This window comes from Monodelphis domestica, chromosome 2 (assembly GCF_027887165.1).
Source record: "Monodelphis domestica isolate mMonDom1 chromosome 2, mMonDom1.pri, whole genome shotgun sequence".
NCBI classification, from domain to species: Eukaryota; Metazoa; Chordata; class Mammalia; order Didelphimorphia; family Didelphidae; genus Monodelphis; species Monodelphis domestica.
In genome coordinates this window covers 429,450,124-429,467,768 of record NC_077228.1, presented here as the reverse complement: position 1 = coordinate 429,467,768, position 17,645 = coordinate 429,450,124, and the positions used below count along the sequence as shown (strand labels likewise).

Genomic DNA, 17,645 nt, shown 5'->3' with positions numbered 1-17,645 from the left:
AACCTTCAGTTGGTTTCTATTGCTTCTAAAACAGAATATAATCTTTTCACCTTTGCATTTAAATCTTTTACAATCTCACTCCAGCCTACCTTCCCAGGCTTTTTTTGTTTGTTTGTTTGCCTAAATTCTTTTTATACACTCTACTTTTCAACCAAACTGGCCTGCTTGTTATTCTTGTATTCCTACTCCATACCTTTTCATCTGGCCTTTGGGTGACTGATTAGTTAAAGAGAGATTCATCTTTATGGGTTCAAATGTGGCCTCAGACACTTACTAGCTGTGTTATCCTGGGCAAGTCACAACCCATTTTGACTCAGTCCCTTGTCTGTAAAAAAAAAAAAAGCTGGAAAAGGACTGGCAAACCATTCTAGTATCTTTGCCAAGAAAACTCCTACTAGGGTCTGAAAACATTGGGCATGACTAAAAAGACTGAACACTTCAGGTATGCATTTTTCTACACAATTTCTGTTCTTAGAATCCTTTGTTTCTTTTGAATCTCACTCAGCTCATAGTTTACCAGCTCAGGGGAGCATTTCTGGACTCCCCCCCCCCTCCAATTTTTAGCATACTCTACAAATTCAAGTTACCTAGTATTTATTTATCTCTTTCCTTATATTCCTCAGAAGAACTTAAGCCCCATGAGAGTAGTAACTACTTTGTAGTTGTGGTTATTGTTTCTTTGTAGTCCCAGAGCCCAGCATTATACCTTGACCACTAGGCACAATAGGAAGTGTTTGTTGCAATTTATTGAGCTAAATATATTAACATAATGGGAAAAGTGAAAATATATCAGAGCAGAAAAGACAAAAAACTGATGTACTTTGAGCAGGTGAAAAGGAAAGGGAAGCCACAAGGAAAACATGTTGAAGAAATTTAAATAATGTCCATAGCCAAAAAGAAATGACTTAATTCCTTAAGGTGGCATGTTTTCCAAATCATTTTGTCCATGTACTATTTTTTACTTTAAAATACATTAATGGAACCATAAATACTAAGCTTGTGAGTCTAGGGGCATAAAATTTTATCCTCAGAATCAAAGGGAGTCAGGGTCATTTTGGAGCAAAACAGAAGAAAGCAATCATATTTTATGATTGTTGCTTGCCTAATTTAATATTTTAGAAGGTAAAAGAAATAAGCAGTAGTACTGACATTTAATTCTCTTGCAATTCCTCTATTATCAACAGAGTTCCAAGTGCAAGAGTGGAAATAGCATAGGCAACAAAGAAAATTTAAAGAATTCTTGAAATATGGTTAGTTAGAAATTTTAAGAATATCAAAATTCTCCTTGTATCTATAAACTATCTTTAGTATTCCATTAGTAGGAAAAGTACTGGTAGGATTAAATGAATAACCAATTGGTTTATTTTTCTTAAGCATACTGAATTAAGAAAGTCTTTAAGAATAGGAGTATCAATTAAAACTCTTTTGAAGCTGTAAGTCATGCCCTTACCACAATTAGAGTTTCTAATTTTTCCTGAAAAACTCAAAAAATGAATGAAAACATGATTTTTGTTTAGGAAACAAAAAATTTTCTTCTCTTCAGCTTTCCCCACCCCCTATACATGACTTCTATTTTGACACAAAGCATTCACTGTGGTTTTGTCATTTTGTAACCTATCAAAAGCATTTTACAAGTAGTTTCAACAAAACAGACTTAAGGTGACAGTGGTTTATAGAATATATCAAGAAATATTTTCTTTATTTAGCCAGAAGAAGAATTTCTCACTCATAAATTACCTCAGTTTCAACAACTATTTATTTTTAATGAAAACATAGAAAAAAAAACAAGCATTCAATGCCATTAAAATGCAGTGATATTTTTCTTGTTCAACAGCCAGGTTAAATGCCTATGCCATAAATAATTGATCCTCCCCTAGATCTCCATGGTAATACTCATTCATTTTAAACTGAATATTGTGATGTCATTCTTACTCTAAATAGGAAAAATTTGACTCTTAAAATGATGCTCTCATGTTTTCTGTCTAGATGTGTGCCTACCTTTGTCAAAGCATATCAGTAATCAGAGAATGTAAATGAATAAATAGATCAATAGCTTTTGTTAAACATCTATGTACTGACCACTATAGATACAAAAACAATGAATAATAAGGATAATAGCTAGCATTTATATAGCACTTTAATGTTTGCAAAGTGCTTTAGAAATATTATCTCATTTTATCCTTGCAATATCCCTGAAAAATACATGAAATTAATAGCCCCATTTTATAGGTGAAAAAACTAAGACTTAAAAACAAAGGAAATAATACCCACTTCCCAAAAGTTTGTATTCTATCAAATGTCAGTTAAAGAACCAGAAAACCATATAACTTCAGAATTGAAGGAACCTCAGAGACTATTTCAACCTGCTCCTGAACAAGGATCCCATCTACAAAATAAATGAAAAAAAGTGGTCATTAACTCTTTATTTGAAGACTTACTTTGAGGGGGAGCACACTCTCTCTCAAGCTAACCAGTTACATTTTTGGATAGCTCTGTTTTTCCTCACAGCTCTGACTAGTCATCACCTCGCACAGCCAGTCTTCCTTTCCTTTCCAATGCTACCCCCACCCCATTCCTACAGCCCTTTAGAACAGATTGTGAAGTATTCAGACCTTAAGGGTGAAGAAAACCAGGTAGTCTGGACTTTCATCCAGGGCAAGAATTTTCTTTGGGGTTAGCTCAATTCAGAGTTGTGGGCTCTAATGGTACTAAATGTTCCCAAATTATAGAAGGCCAGACCCTGAACTGCCCTTAGAGCTCATCCAATTCCCTTAGAGTTAATAATCCCCATCTTTCACTTTATTTGTTTTTCAGCTTTTAGGAAGAGTATATTTGGCTACTTTCAGATAGCATGTATAACTAATGAGGATGTTTTTATGTATGGGATACAATACAATAAAAGAATAAGAACCATCATTTTCTTGAAAGCAATAATGAATAAGAATAACTTTTATATTCCTGCTTTCTCATCTAGAAGACATTTCTTTGAGAATAAAGAAAAGAATACATTATATCCAAATGCTTCTTGTGTAAATTATGCTGTCCTGCTTTGAGACTCTAGTTATTCATTGCATAAATAAGTAATAATAATGTGAAGACCTTTATAAAAAACAGTATCACCGAACCAAAGCCAAACCTGGGAATTGCAGCATCTTATATAAAAATCAAGAAGGTGAATGAGAGGAAACACTTCATCACTGATACTGATTTCACACATCCCACATGGCATGAATTCCCAGGCCATAATATGGGCAATCCATAATAATCTGACTAATAGTGAAGCTGGTAGGAGAATATAGGATCAGAAATGATGATAAAGAATGGCTCAGAAGATAGGAAGAGGCATGGCAGTCCTAAGATTAGGCAGTAGTGGGGGAAGCATTTTATCTCCCTCTGTACCTCCCCTTTGTTCCCTATCCTAACACCATCCGGAATGACTGCTCAAATAGGAAGACCCTGTCCCCTCACCATTGTAAGCAACCCAGAGGCAAAGCCCCACTTACCCTAGCTCTTCTGCCTCCAATAAAGGTTGTGTGTTTGTTTTTCAGATATTACAATTGTTAAAATTAGTTGAATTTTCTCATAACACAGGATCATTTGCCTGAGAAGGCAATTTTGATTAAACTTTGTAGTTTAATCTTTTTAAAGTCTGACTAGATTTTTTTATTCAGGTCATGCCTAATAACCCATGCCTTATATAATCAGAATCTTGTATTCAAACAGATCTGTGATCATTATAGTTATTGAACTCCAGCCTATGTGAACTGTTGTCTATGTCCTCCCATAAGTTTTCTGCCTAACTTGGAAGAGGTCTTCCTAGCTTTCTTGCAATATTGGGAGGACAGTAGCTGTGGTAAGCTAAAAGCTAGATTAGTTAGGCTATAGTACAAATATAATATAGCACAACTGAAGTTAATAAGGAACTCCCTCCAGGTAGGTAATCTTGGATGTAGATAAAGGTTGCTGGATATACAACCATCCAAGAAGAAAAGCTCTCCCAAAGAGCAGATCATCAGTCTTTCTAACGAAATGAACCTTGTGGTCTGCCTTTACTGGGAAGCTGTTCTCTCTTTATCCCTGTGATACTCTTTTAAGAACTATTTCCTGTCTCAGTAAATCAACTGTTTACTCCACACAGTCCATGGCATCAGAGCAGACCCCTGCTTAGAACAGCAGAAAGTCTTAAGGTGTCTATTTGTTATTCTGCATTCTTACCATATTATCAGAGAGTCCATTTTGTTTATACACTTCTTGGATGACAACTTTTCCTCATTTTCCCTTCATAATTCATTGTTTATAATGTGTCACAATGTGTTTATACCCACTAGACTTTGGAGACTAAAATGTTCCATGATGTATAGCCATGTAATGCCAATGCAATGTTGTGATTAGAAAGGCTGAACTTTTCAGGGAGAATATGGGGTTTATTACAAGGAATTTTGTAATTTTCCAAAGGCAATTAATCCATCCCACTTTCTATTGTTCAATTCTGGGCCCATTTGCAGTGTCTCTCCAAGATATTTCTACTAATAAGCTCTACAGGTTCTCTATCCAATTTAATATCATGGAACAAGAATGGAGAATAAATGTTGCTTTTCCTCTTTGTTTTACTATATAATTAGTTTAGGTCATACTTTTTCTAGAAATTAATTTGTTCGTTGCATTAAAACATTCAGTTAACTATCTCTTTCTCTCTCTTCCTATTTGACAAAAAGAGGTATGCATAAATAAAACTCTTACTTATTTCTATTGACCAGTTCTTTTTCTTGAGACAGACATGTACAAGTCATTCTTCAAACAATATTTCTGTTACTATAGATGTTTTCTTGGTTCTACTCATTTCACTCTTCATAATTTCATGTAGATCTTTCAATGTTTTCCCAAAATTAGCCTGTTTGTCATTTCTTATGTTACAGTAGTATTTCATCCCAATGATATGCCAAATGTACTCTTTTGAGTTGGTTTGAATCTCATTCAAAAAATTTTGCAGAGTTCTAGGTCTTGATACAGTCCATCCCAAAACAGGAGCCAAGTGGAAAACCTCATTATGTAAAAGAAATCACTCTTTGACTTTAACTCCAAACTGGATCTCATCCATGACATTGGCAAACACTTGTCAAGCATATGTTTCCCAGGTTTATACTTCACTTGGTATTAGCAATTATAGGATCATTTAATAAGGTTATTTTTCTTATATCTTGCCAGGATTCTTGTATAATTTTTGACATATAAATAGGAGAAAGCATTATGGAAGATAAATCTTAGAGTAGTATTTGCAAATGAGATAATATCTGTAAAGCACACATTATGCCAACATATAATAGGCACTTAATGAATGTGTTTTCCCTCTCTTGCTGTAGCCAACAAATAATAAGCACAGTATTCTTTATTTCTTTGTCAATTTTGTGATGGCAAAGAATGGTTGGCTATGGAATATTACCTGCAAAGTCCTACCTGTTCCCTTCTAATAGCCTCATTAAGAATACCTTCAATGCATGTATTATTACTATTCTCAAGGAAATTTTTATAGATGAGAAAGCAGGAATATAAAAGTTATTAATTGCTCATCTTTTTGTTTATAATACCTGAATATTTTTCCATGTCTTTAGTATCTTCTCTTTCAAACAATTTGAAACTTGATGTTTCATTTATAGCACAGACCTCAAAATCCACTTGATCTATTCAAGCTGTCTTCTCCATCTTTATTCTTTTCCTGCCATTTCTAGCCAAACAAGACTATAAGGTTACAGTACAAGTGTGGTTATCCCACAATCTTTGCTGAAGAAAAGAGTTTATTATAAAAATCTTCATATATACTTTTTCATCTTTCATCTATTTCTGGTCTCTTTCCAGGTTCATTCTTAGATTCCTTTAGGGTTATTTTACTTAGTTGAATCTCTTGCCAATTTTTCTTTAAATACATTTTTTCCTCCATAGCTTCTATTTTATGTGCCAATTCTGTTCATAACCTTTCACCTTAATTTTCTATAATAATTAACAAAGGCATTTACATTCTTACTGCTGTTCTAAATCTTTTCTTCTCTCCTCAAGCTTCTCACACCCAACAAAAGACCTTGTTCCATACTTTTCTGAGAAAATAAAGGTCATTTGCCTTATGCTTCCTTATCTCTCCTACTCTTTATCACAAAATTCTTTGACATCATCTCCCATCCTTCCTCCATTCTCTGATTAAGAGAAAACCCTTCACTATGGTTCTTTTCCTCCTATCTCCTCACAAACATGCCACCTCTCTAATTTTTAGCATCTCACTATCTCCTGATTTGTTCAGTCCTTATCCTGATTTACCTCTCTGCAACATTTCAGCTGTTTACTGTCTTCTCCTCAATATTCTCTTCTATTTTAGTTTTCCAGAAACAGTTTTTCTCTAGGTTATCCTACCACTCCTCAGTCTCCTTTGCTGATTACCCACCCCTTCAGTGCCCAAATTCTGAACTAAACTTTGAAGAAGGTACAGGGAAAGCAATAGAGAATTTCAGTCACATACATTACAAGTAGGTGCTAAGATCTAGAGATGGGAGATGAGATAATTTCAAGTGAGCCAGTTTGCCTGGTTATAGTGTATGTAGAGGGTGAAGTGGAAATTAGTGAGAGAAAAAGGTGTAGGAAAGTAGATAAGAAACTATTTGTGAAGGGTTTTAAAAGCCAGAGAAGTTTGAATGCTTTTCTTTCAGAAGAGCTTTTGAGAAAAGGGGAGTGATATGATCAGATTAGCAGAGATGTAGTATCAGAGAGGAGAAAGTTTAGATGCAGAAAAGCCAATTAGGACACTGTTGCAGTTATTTAAGCAAAATGTCATGAGAACATGAACTAGAATTATACCTAGGTATGTAGAGTGAATGGGGTCAAAAGCAAGATAGATTTTGAAGTCCAGTTTCCAGCATCTCTTTCAAAAAAGCACTCTGTGAAAGGAGCAGAATCAGAAGAACATTGTACACAGAGACTGATACACTGTGGTAAAATCAAATGTAATGGACTTCTCTACTAGTAGCAATGCAATGATCCAGAACTATTCGGAGGCACTTATGAGAAAGAACACTATCCACATCCAGGGAAAGAACTGTGGGAAAAGAAACACAGAAGAAAAAACAACTGCTTGATCACATGGGTTGATGGGGCTATGACTGCGAAAGTAGACTCTAAAAGATCACCCTAGTGCAAATATTAATAATATGGAAAAGGGTCTTGATCAATGACACATTTTAAACCCAGTGGAATTGCGCATCAGATATGGGAAAGGGTTGGGGGAAGGGGAGGGAAAGAACATGAGTCTTGTAACCATTGAAAAAATATTCTAAATTATCTAATTAAGTTAAAAAATAAAATTATAATAGAAGAAACAGAAAAAAGGCACTCTGATACTGTGAAAGAACAATGGATTTGGAGTCAGAGGACCTGAGTTCAAATTCCTACTCTGTCATAAATTATCTATATGACCTCTTAATTCTCTATGCTTAAGTTCTTCATCTGTTACATGAAAGAGCTGAACTAACTGACCTCTAAAATCCCTTCCAATTCTAAATTTAAAAAATCTTATGAATCTATTATAAACAAGATTTAGCAACTGATGGAGAAGGAATAGCAAAGATTTGAGGTTTATTCTGAGACTAGTGTGACTAGAATGATGGTTGTGCCCTTGGCAGAAACCAAGATTGTAAAACCAAAATACTAATGCTTTTTATTTGTATAGTGTTTTTACATACATTATGCAACAAATGGTTTCTAAATTGTTTTATTTCAACAAAACAAGCTTATGGGTCCTATTTTCCAGGAAATTTGCAAAATAAAGAATTTGGAGTCAGAGGGCCAAACCTTTAAAATCTTTTCCAATCCTAAATCTAATCCTTAACCGTAAACAATTATTTTAATGAAACAAGTTTATTATATGTTAAACTATTTCAGTTATAATTTTAAAATCTGAAGTTTTAAAACAAAAACCAAATAAATTACTTCACTCAACCAAAAAGAGAAGATTTAAAATATTATAAAACTTAAAGCAAATTCAGCATTCTTCCTCTTCCTCCTCATTATTCATATCCTAGAAAAGGAATTGGTTTCCTGCTCTTTTAGCTTACAGACAATTTTTAGGATGAATTTTCCCAAAAGAACAAAACATTCTTTCGATGTATGTGAAGGGAAGTTCCTATTCTTAAAAGTTAACTTATTATCCCAAAACAGTGACACCTAGGTCATTTGAAACACTTAAGAAAATTTGAGGGTAATGTGTTCTAGGTAAGTAGGGTACACAGATTATTTCAGGTGAACCTTTTAATTGACCATACTTTGGACTATTAGAAATCTTCCCTAAAAATATCTTGCTAAAATACACATTATAAACTCTCTACCTAGTAATAGGTTTTCTTGAACATGATATAAATACCATGACTGACTCTTTCAGTTCATATTTCTATTTCATAGAATAGTGCTTGGCATATAATACATGCTCAAGATCTGCTTTTTCATTCATTCATGATTTGTGGGGGAGGGAAGGTATTATTTAAGAGAAATAATATTCTATTAACTTGAAAAACCATATAAATGTGAGGTTGTTATTATATTTAATATTTTAACAACTTAAATAATAATTGTTATATATAATATAATAATTACATATGTTAAATATAAAATAAATATTTTAATTAAAATATTTAATTTATTTGCTAGTCAGGAAGAATAAGAGGCTGCTACATATATATCTTAATATCTAAGAGGTTTTAGTAAGTCTGTGAGTAAAAAAACCTGCTTTCTAGTCATACCCCTGTAATAAATTGGTTTATGGCCTTGAGAAAGTTGCTTAACCCCTTTCATCTCAGTTACCTTATTTGTAAAAAGAAGGGATTGAGCTTGATATTTTAAGGAACTATTTCAGTCAGAAATTCCATAATCTTCTTTGTCCTCTATGGTGCCTAGTACACAACTCAATTAAAGCTTATCGAATAAAAATAGAAATATGTTATTCTAGGCAATGAGCACATATCTTTTTCTAATCAGGAAAGATTTTGTCTAATTCAATAGTCCCCACCCTGGAATATACAGACTCCCAAAGCATATGACAAGCTCATCAAGGAATACAGAGAAAACTTGGAAAATAACAATATTATCCTATTAACAGTACATTTATATTTCTTATGTTCATATTCATAGTAAACTCTAGAATTTGTTTCCTTTTGTATCGAATATAGAATAAAGGAATGAATAGAAAACTGCTGGGGACAGAAAAAGGTTAGAAGCCCTTCATCTAAATTTTAGTCTTTGAAGGAGGAGGGAAGACCAGGTTCTTATGCACAGAAAGTAGCTTGAATAAAGGCTATTGTTGGGTTAAATATTAATTTTAGGGAATATTTATACAGCTTGATTATAAGGAGAGTGTGTGATCTACAGAGATACAAGAAGTAAAGAATACTTTTGGTACTATGGAGAAAAATTGGAAGTCAGTCTACAAGGATTTATCAAGCAATTACTATTTGATAAATACTCTACTAGACCCTAAAATACAAAGACAAAAAATGAAGCAGGCACTATTTAATGGAGCTTACAGTCTTTTGGATGGACAAGTGAAGAGCACAGTGGATAGAGCCTGGAGTCAGGAAGATCTGGAGTCAATAATTCAAATATGACCTCACATACTTACTCACTATGTGACCTTGGGAAAGTCACTTAACCTCTTTCTATCTCAGTTTCCTAAACTGTAAAATGGGAATAATAATAGCACCTACCCCTGTAGGGTTGTTATAAGGATCAAATGAGATATTTGTAAAATACTTAGCACAGTGCCTAGTTTATAGTAAAAGCTTAACAAATGCTTTTTTTCCTTCCTTCCTTTTTCCAGAAAATATGTCAAATAAATACAATATAAATTCAAAGTAGTTAAATACAAGATAGTTAGAGAAGCATTGAAGGAATCAGGAAATAGAAGGTGGTGCTTGAACTTCATTTTGAAGAAAGTTAGGGGTACATGAGAGAGGAGTGAAGAGGACATGCATTTAGGCATGGGAGGCTGCCAATGCAAAGACAGTTTGGGGGGGGGGGTGAAAAACAAAGAAAGACTCCATGTAGCTAGACTAAAAATTGCAGGAATGACAGTAATGTACAATGAGGCAAGAAAGATGGGTTATGAGCAGGCTGTGAAGTGCTTCATAAGCCAAACAAAGGAGTTAATATTTTATCCTAAAGTTAATAAGGAAAGATCCCTGATTCAGTTGTGGAAATAGTTAGGAAGCCATTAAAGGCAATGATTGACACAGCTAGCAGTTTAAAACATTCCAACTAAAAATTCACTTTTATTCTTTATTACAGAATAGACATCTGCAGTTTCCCTGCTGTTCAGTGTGGGGGACTGTCTGGCAGTACTTACACCTACAGAAAGAGAATGGAGAGGCAATTGATAGGAACAGATGTTCTCTCTTGCTCCCATCCTACTTTGTTTTCCATTTCATTTTATACTTTATACAGACCTTAACCATCAGAGTGGAAAGAGGGCTAGATGTTGAGTCCTTCCTCTCAAGAAACTGTGACCATTAAGCCACATAACCCCTCAGACCCTATGACAAATAAAAACTCCAAGGGTGAGTGTTCCAGGTGTGAAAAATTCATTTATTAATTAGACTGGTGAACATATAAATTAATTGGTCAGTAATTCTCTCAGTAACCATAGATAATTCATCTAGCCTTAAATCATTTAAATACAGTTCTGAAAGCTCATTATTCAGTCCCCTAGACAGCCCAAGACTAGGTATCTATCTAATTGATAGAGACCTAATGAAGGGATGAGCTAATATTTTCCAATACCTCCCTAATCCCTCATGATGCTGGGGGAAAGTCACGTGCCTAGTCACAAGATTCCAATATCCTTGCTAACCTGGATGGAGAAATCACATTCAGTGAGGTAATATTTGACATCCATCATGGAGGAAATCAAGGACACAGCCATGCCACCCTTCGGCATACTTGATTGGAGTCAGATTAATTTACAAGAAAAGTATGGAACTTACATTCTCAAACTTAATTATCTGAATTTTATTTTATTTTTTTAACCCTTACTTTCCATCTTAGAATCAATACTGTGTATTTCTTCCAAGGCAGAAGAGTGGTGAGGGCTAGACAATGGGGGTTAAGTGGCTTGCCCAGGGTCACACAGCTGGGAAGTGTCTGAATCCAGACTTGAATCCAGGATCTCCCATCTCTAGGCCTGGCTCTCAATCCACTGAGCCACCCAGCTGCCCCCATCCCAATTTTAGAAACTTTTCTGAGGCAAGATTCAAGGTACATTTCTAGGTCTATAAGGTCAAAGAAATGAGAGAAAGTCTTGGATATTAAATAAGCAATATTAGAAATCAAATGATAAATAAATCTTTTCAATGCTCAGTTTCCTCATTTGTAAAAGGGGAATAATATTTGTTTTACCTGCCTCACAGGGTTGTGGTGAGGAAAAGTATGTTACAAACTTTAACATTCTATATAGGTAGGAGTTATTATATTCAAGATTAATACATGAGAGTCAGCAAAAAAGTAACTTCAAATTGTAGAAATTTAACTAAAGTTGTTGCTACATACAATACAATGTTTTATAGAACTAACTTTGTTTCTGAAAGCTCCTGTAAGTACATCACTACCTGAATAAACAGAGTTGCTAGGTCAGACCATATAGCTTTAGTATTCTGACTTCAAGATTGGTCATGGTCCTTACAGAAGATTTCAGGTGGTACCTCTGGCATGATTAAAGAGTTTGAGGAGTAAAGTGGTGCCATCACAGTGGTGAAAGAAATAACTTGAGAGCATCTAATCAAATTATTTGAAAGAGTGACAAAAGGTAGAATATGTCTAGACCAAAATTTGACTGATGGTTTTTGCTAGTGGGAAGTGGAAGAGAAATGGTAAATCCAAGAAATACTACCTAAAAAACAGAAGAACATTATCTCATTAGACAATGCCCCTATGTTGTCGTAAGGATCCAATGAGTTAATTTTCGTAAAGCATACAGCATAGTCATTGGCAAAGCATAGGGACTATCCAAAGGCTAACTAACATCATCACTATTGTTGTTATTTCCCTATTATGTTATGCTACTTCTTTTAAAATAATTACCTATTGAATTTTTAAATCAATAGAAATACTCATGTGCCTTTTTGTACTTTGAAATATTTTCAACCCTAAAACAGATGACAGCATTAATATTTAAAGGAACACAATTAGCCTTAAATTTTTAAGCACCACATTAAGTCACAAGATTGAACATATGCTTGATTTGCTATTATATTAGTTTTGATGTTAAGTAAAAACTCATATCTAATTATATTGCAATATTAGTTGCATATTATAAAAATATAGACTTTTTTCTAGGTAAAAATTTACATTTTGTACATTTTCTGTGGATTATTTTTATAAAGGAAATAGGGATTGACATAATTTTAGAAAATTCGTTATTACTTAGTGACCATCAACAAAAACAAAAAAAGAAAAAAATACAAAATGTTCATTTAAACTTTACACAAAAGCCATAATAGTGAACAAAGTAGACCCAAACAAATGATTAATCAAGTATAAAAAGCATTTGCTCTGTGATCCTTCTCAGAAAAATGAGATCCCAGAGGAAGATGTTCTTTGATTTTGCTTTATTTTATTTTTTAAATATAGCTACAATCTGTGTAGATATGGTTCTAGTTCTGGTGAACTGGCTTCATAGTAAGCACACAGTCCCAGGTGACAAATCTCTTATGTAGAGAAAAGAATACCAGAAACAGAATGTTGAGAAGAGAATGAAATTAGGGGGATGGGGTTAATCTGGAAAGTAGGTAATTTTCTGTTCTATTTCACTAATTATTTTTTTTTCTTTCTTAGAATACGATGAGCCTCCACATAGCAAGGCAGGACAAGATGTAGTTTTGCAGCTGCCTACAGATTGGGTGACTTTGGATGGCCGAGAAAGCACAGATGACCATGCAATCATTAAATATGAATGGACTTTGCAACAGGGTGACTCATCATTGGATATGAAGGTAATATAGACTATATAGATGCATTTGCTCACCAGAATTGAAGCCTGATATTGTTTGGTCTTCTTAAGCTGCCTCTAATTGTCATCTTGCTCCTAGTCTCGGGCTGGCTAAAGCCAAAAAAAGTGAGTATAAAATTCATCTAGCAAAATCAGCACATTATACACAAATTAACTTTTGAATTGTTTAATCAATAATATAGAAAAATTGCTTTTCTAAAAATGGGAGGATTCTCTATCAGTTATTATAGTGTTTGGCCCTAAGGAAACTGGGAAAGTTTTCCACTCTGCCCCAGGTGTCCCCATTGGGAGACCTGTTTTCCTTTGACTTCTTGTTAAAGAAATATGTAGCCCCTTACCAAACCTACTTCTGCCTTTACAAAAAAACAGAGTATGGCCTCTTTTACCATGAGTTACAGAACTGAAACCAAAAACAAACTTAAAAGCAATATCTAGTGGTCCAACTCCCTTATTTTATATATAAGGAAACTGAGACCCAGAACATGTAAATTGTTAGGAAAAGGCCATTTGACCAAGTTGATGCCTTGTGCCAATTTGTAGAACTATAATTCCAGCTTTTGCAAAGTTATAGTCCCAAGAAAGGTGGGAGATATCAGGAGCACAAGAAAACTGGACCTTGTCCCACAAAAATCTATAAGATCACAGATTAGAAAGAATTTCACTTAAATTGTCTTATTTTTCAGATTTGAAAATTAAATAACTCAGATTCAGTAATTTTTCTGATTAGGTAATTCAGAATTTTCAGAATTCCAGAATTTATTAAGTTTAGGTTATTCAGGCAGTTAGGCACAGTGGATAGAGCCTAGAGTCAAGAAGACTCATCCTCCTAAGTCAAATCTAGCCGCAGACACTTACTAGCTGTGTAAGCCTGGGGAAGTCAATAAACGCTGTTTGCCTCAGTTTTGTCATCTATAAAATGAATTGGAAAAGAAAATGGCAAACCAGTCCAGCATCCTTGCTAAGAAAACACCAAACGGGATTTCAAAGAATCAGACATGACTGAAATGACTGAATGACAACAACTAATTGAGAATTAGGTAGTTAGGTCCAGAGAGAATTAAGTGACTTGCTTACTTATCACACTACAGAGACACAATTTGAATTTGGGTTTTTCTCCTCCAAATCCAGTGCTCTTTAACTGCCATACAATCTGAAGAAAAGGTTCTCCTATTTAATTTATATTAAATATAAGGTTTAAAAAGTGGGGTTTTATTGATTCCCTCTAATTTTGTGCCAAGAATTCCCGTCATAATCAAAAGACTCCTGCCATTCCATATGTGACTCTGATGAGATGTTACAAGGACACCAAGCATTGTTTCCCATAATATAGAGGACTTAAGGAGGCTTTTACTAACGCAGACTATATGAATACCCAGACATATATATATCACCCTCCTTCCACTGTCTTTCATCAGAACTTCTTCAGAAAAGGCAATCCTCAAGGAGCACTAGACTCAAAATTATAGAAATTAAACTTCATTGTTCACCTGTTTTTAATAAGTGAATGAGACTTTTCTCTTGAATCACTATACATTTTAAATGAATCCTGGCAACTTCTGGTCAGAGTCAGCCCCTGTGCCAAAGGGTAGCTTCTGTCCATATAGTGCTAGACAACCTTTTATGCCAACTTTGCTATCACTGGCAAGTGCCAAATGGATAGCCATATAGGGAATAAATTATACCTACTTCAGTCAACCTTTACTTTTCTCAGCCAAATCTGTATCTAGAGTGTTTCATAATTAATGATGCTGACCACCACCTGAGTATCACATCCCAGGATCTAGTCTCTAAGCAAGATTCCTCTAAGCAAAATGTCATTCATCTAGTTTCAGTGGATCCCCATCCCTCAGTTCTCTTATATACATGATTGAATATCCCAGGTTTATATGGGCTTTGATGAGTAAATAATCAAGTTCTCAACAGACTCTCCTAGAAAGAGCCAAGAAGATTTAGATACTTTCCTTTCATTCTGTAAGCTGCCAGGAGTGGCATGAACTTGGCTGGAGATATGACACAAGATGCCATTTTTGTCTTCAACTACTCATAGTCTCATAAGAAACAACCACCAAAATAGAACCTCTCCCCATTAATGCAATATAGATATAGATATAGATATAGATATAGATATAGATATAGATATAGATATGTGTGTGAGTGTGTAGGAACATTTTTTAAACTACAATTCCATACTAATCCACTTTACATATTCTTATGTCTTACTAAAATAGAGTACTGCTATTTTCTGGTCTTGTCCTTGTCTTTCATACTTCCATGTATTGGTTCATACCAGACTCTATGCATGGAATTCCTCTCCTCCCTTTCTCATTCTCTAACCCTCTGTGCACATCCCATCTTTAGCTGATCAAAACCTGCCTATCCTTCCATGAAGCTTCTCTTTACTTTCCCAGTCAAAAGTATTCTCTACCTTCTCAGCTTTTCCATAAATTTTGTACTTCTCTGTGTGTTCATATTCTATTCTGAGTATTGTTATTTTTATACATTCTATCTTCTTTGACAGATTGTAAGTTCTTTGAAGATAAGTTCTATTTCTTACATATCTTTGGATCCTCTAATATAGTGCCTTGAATATAGTAGTTGTCTAATAAATGAATAAATACTTATTTCTTGAACTTGTGTTTTAGGAAAGAAAAGGACGGATCACATAGGACACAACAAATATCCAATTGATGTGCCATACAAAGCACCAAGCTAATCACTGGGCAAAGCTTAGTTAAGAAATGATAGTTTAGAAGAGGGAATAAGATGCTGATAACCAGTGATAATGCACATTATTACATGATAAGCAAATGAGAGTCATAAAATAAAATGTTATATATGTAAAGCTTGAAGTGGAAGGTTATTAACACTGGACTATAGACTTCTGGAGGAGATTACATTTGAAATGGACTTTAAAGGATCAAACGGATAAAGATAGGAAGAAAGGATATTTCAGGAATAAGGAACACCCTGAATAGGAACATAGAGAGAAGAGGGTACCATGAATGTTCAAGGAACAAAAAGTTTTTCAATTTGACTAAAGCATAGAATATTAGGAAAAGGAGATGTGTAAAATAAGGATGGTGTAGAAGAGCACAAGCTGCTGGCAAAGGAATTTCATCTTTACTTGGTGGATAATAAGGGCCCACCATCAACTCTTCCCTCTCCTTTCAGATTTCATTTCACACTTTACTAATAAAATTTAGTTATCTATCATGATTCATCTCTTCTCAGTTTTCATTCATTTTTTTCATTCAGCCTTTGAGAAAGAGGCAGTTCTCCTTGTCAAAGTCCACTCTTCAAGTTCTACCCATACTGCTATCCCTTAATGTCTCTTCTGGAGTTTGCCTCATCCTCCCTCCAATCATCCTCTCTACTTCTCTCATCTTCAGTCTCTCTTTATTTGCTGACCTCTTCCCCTCAGACTACAAATATGCCCAGATCACCACCATCCTTAGAAAATCTTCATTTGAGCTTGCTAACCTCTCAAATTATGCACCAATATCTCTCCTCACATTCACAATCAAACTCCTGAAAGAGTGAGGAGAGAGAGAGAGAGAGAGAGAGAGAGAGAGAGAGAGAGAGAGAGAGAGAGAGAGAGAGAGAGGGAGAATAAGGCATCAGAGTAAGAATTTTACGGAGTTGAGAATTAACAATCTGTTTATATAGGTTAAACTGGGTACCAGTTGAAGACAATGTCATATCTTCAATTTTATTCTTTTCTTTAATTTGGTGATGATTTTTACTCCTGTTCTGCTTCATTAATGGTCTGGAGGCATACAACAGTTGATTCAGAAATGACTCCTACATCAATAACAAATCATTTCCTCTCTATAAAGACAATTTTATTTTCTGTAAGGTTCTTTGGGCTTTATGTTTGTTGTTTTCCTTCTCTCTTCTTAAATAACTTATTATTCAAGTGAGAGGAATAGTCCATAAAGGATTAACCTCTTTTGTTGTTTTTTTCATTTGTTTTGTTAGCTTCCTCTAAGTCTTCCTTTACATTTAAATTCCTTCATATCAAAGTATTATTCACTTAGTTTTGAGGTTTTCAACTCTTTCACAGACTTTTCCTACTTCTTTATCCTATGCAACAGATGTGTACACCTGAGCTGCAATTATTCATAATGGTCTTTTTTTTCTTATGCTTATTTGGACCAGTGCAAGAGGAGAAAGCTAAGTGTCCCATGAAATGATTGTTTGTTGCTCTTGGACCCCAAGTAAAAAAACAACTCTGTCAATTCCTTTATTCACCTATAAGAACTTTTAAGTAGTCCTTCTAATTAACCATAAATTCTTTTCATCTTTTACCTTTACTTACTTGTGAGAATGTCAGCACACTGAGGTTCTTAAGGTCTTTTGTGGCATGGACTGCCTTTGGCAGGCTAGCAAAGCATATGAACCCATTTCTCAGAATGTTTAAAAATGCATAATTACAAAGAAATCCTGTTATACATAAATATAATTATCAAAAAAATTTTAGCTTGCAGAATTTAGGTTAAGAACCCCTAAAAGCATCTCATTAGTAATTGGGCAGAGATCTCACATTTTGTGTACCAACAGTTAGACAAATAAATAGGGACAATCTAAAAATATCATCCCCAGCACCCTCTCTGCC

The 17,645-nt window shown here is 34.5% G+C and overlaps 1 protein-coding gene across 2 annotated transcripts in view; it reads left to right on the top strand.

Annotated features, from left to right (window-relative positions):
* LRP11 (LDL receptor related protein 11) overlaps positions 1–17,645 on the top strand; it is a 103,832-nt gene that overhangs the window by 22,466 nt on the left and 63,721 nt on the right. For both annotated transcript variants that reach the window (XM_007484711.3, XM_056818925.1), the window contains exon 2: positions 12,856–13,013. In XM_007484711.3, coding sequence (XP_007484773.1) covers positions 12,856–13,013 — 158 coding nt within the window. The remainder of the gene's footprint in view (positions 1–12,855; positions 13,014–17,645) is intronic.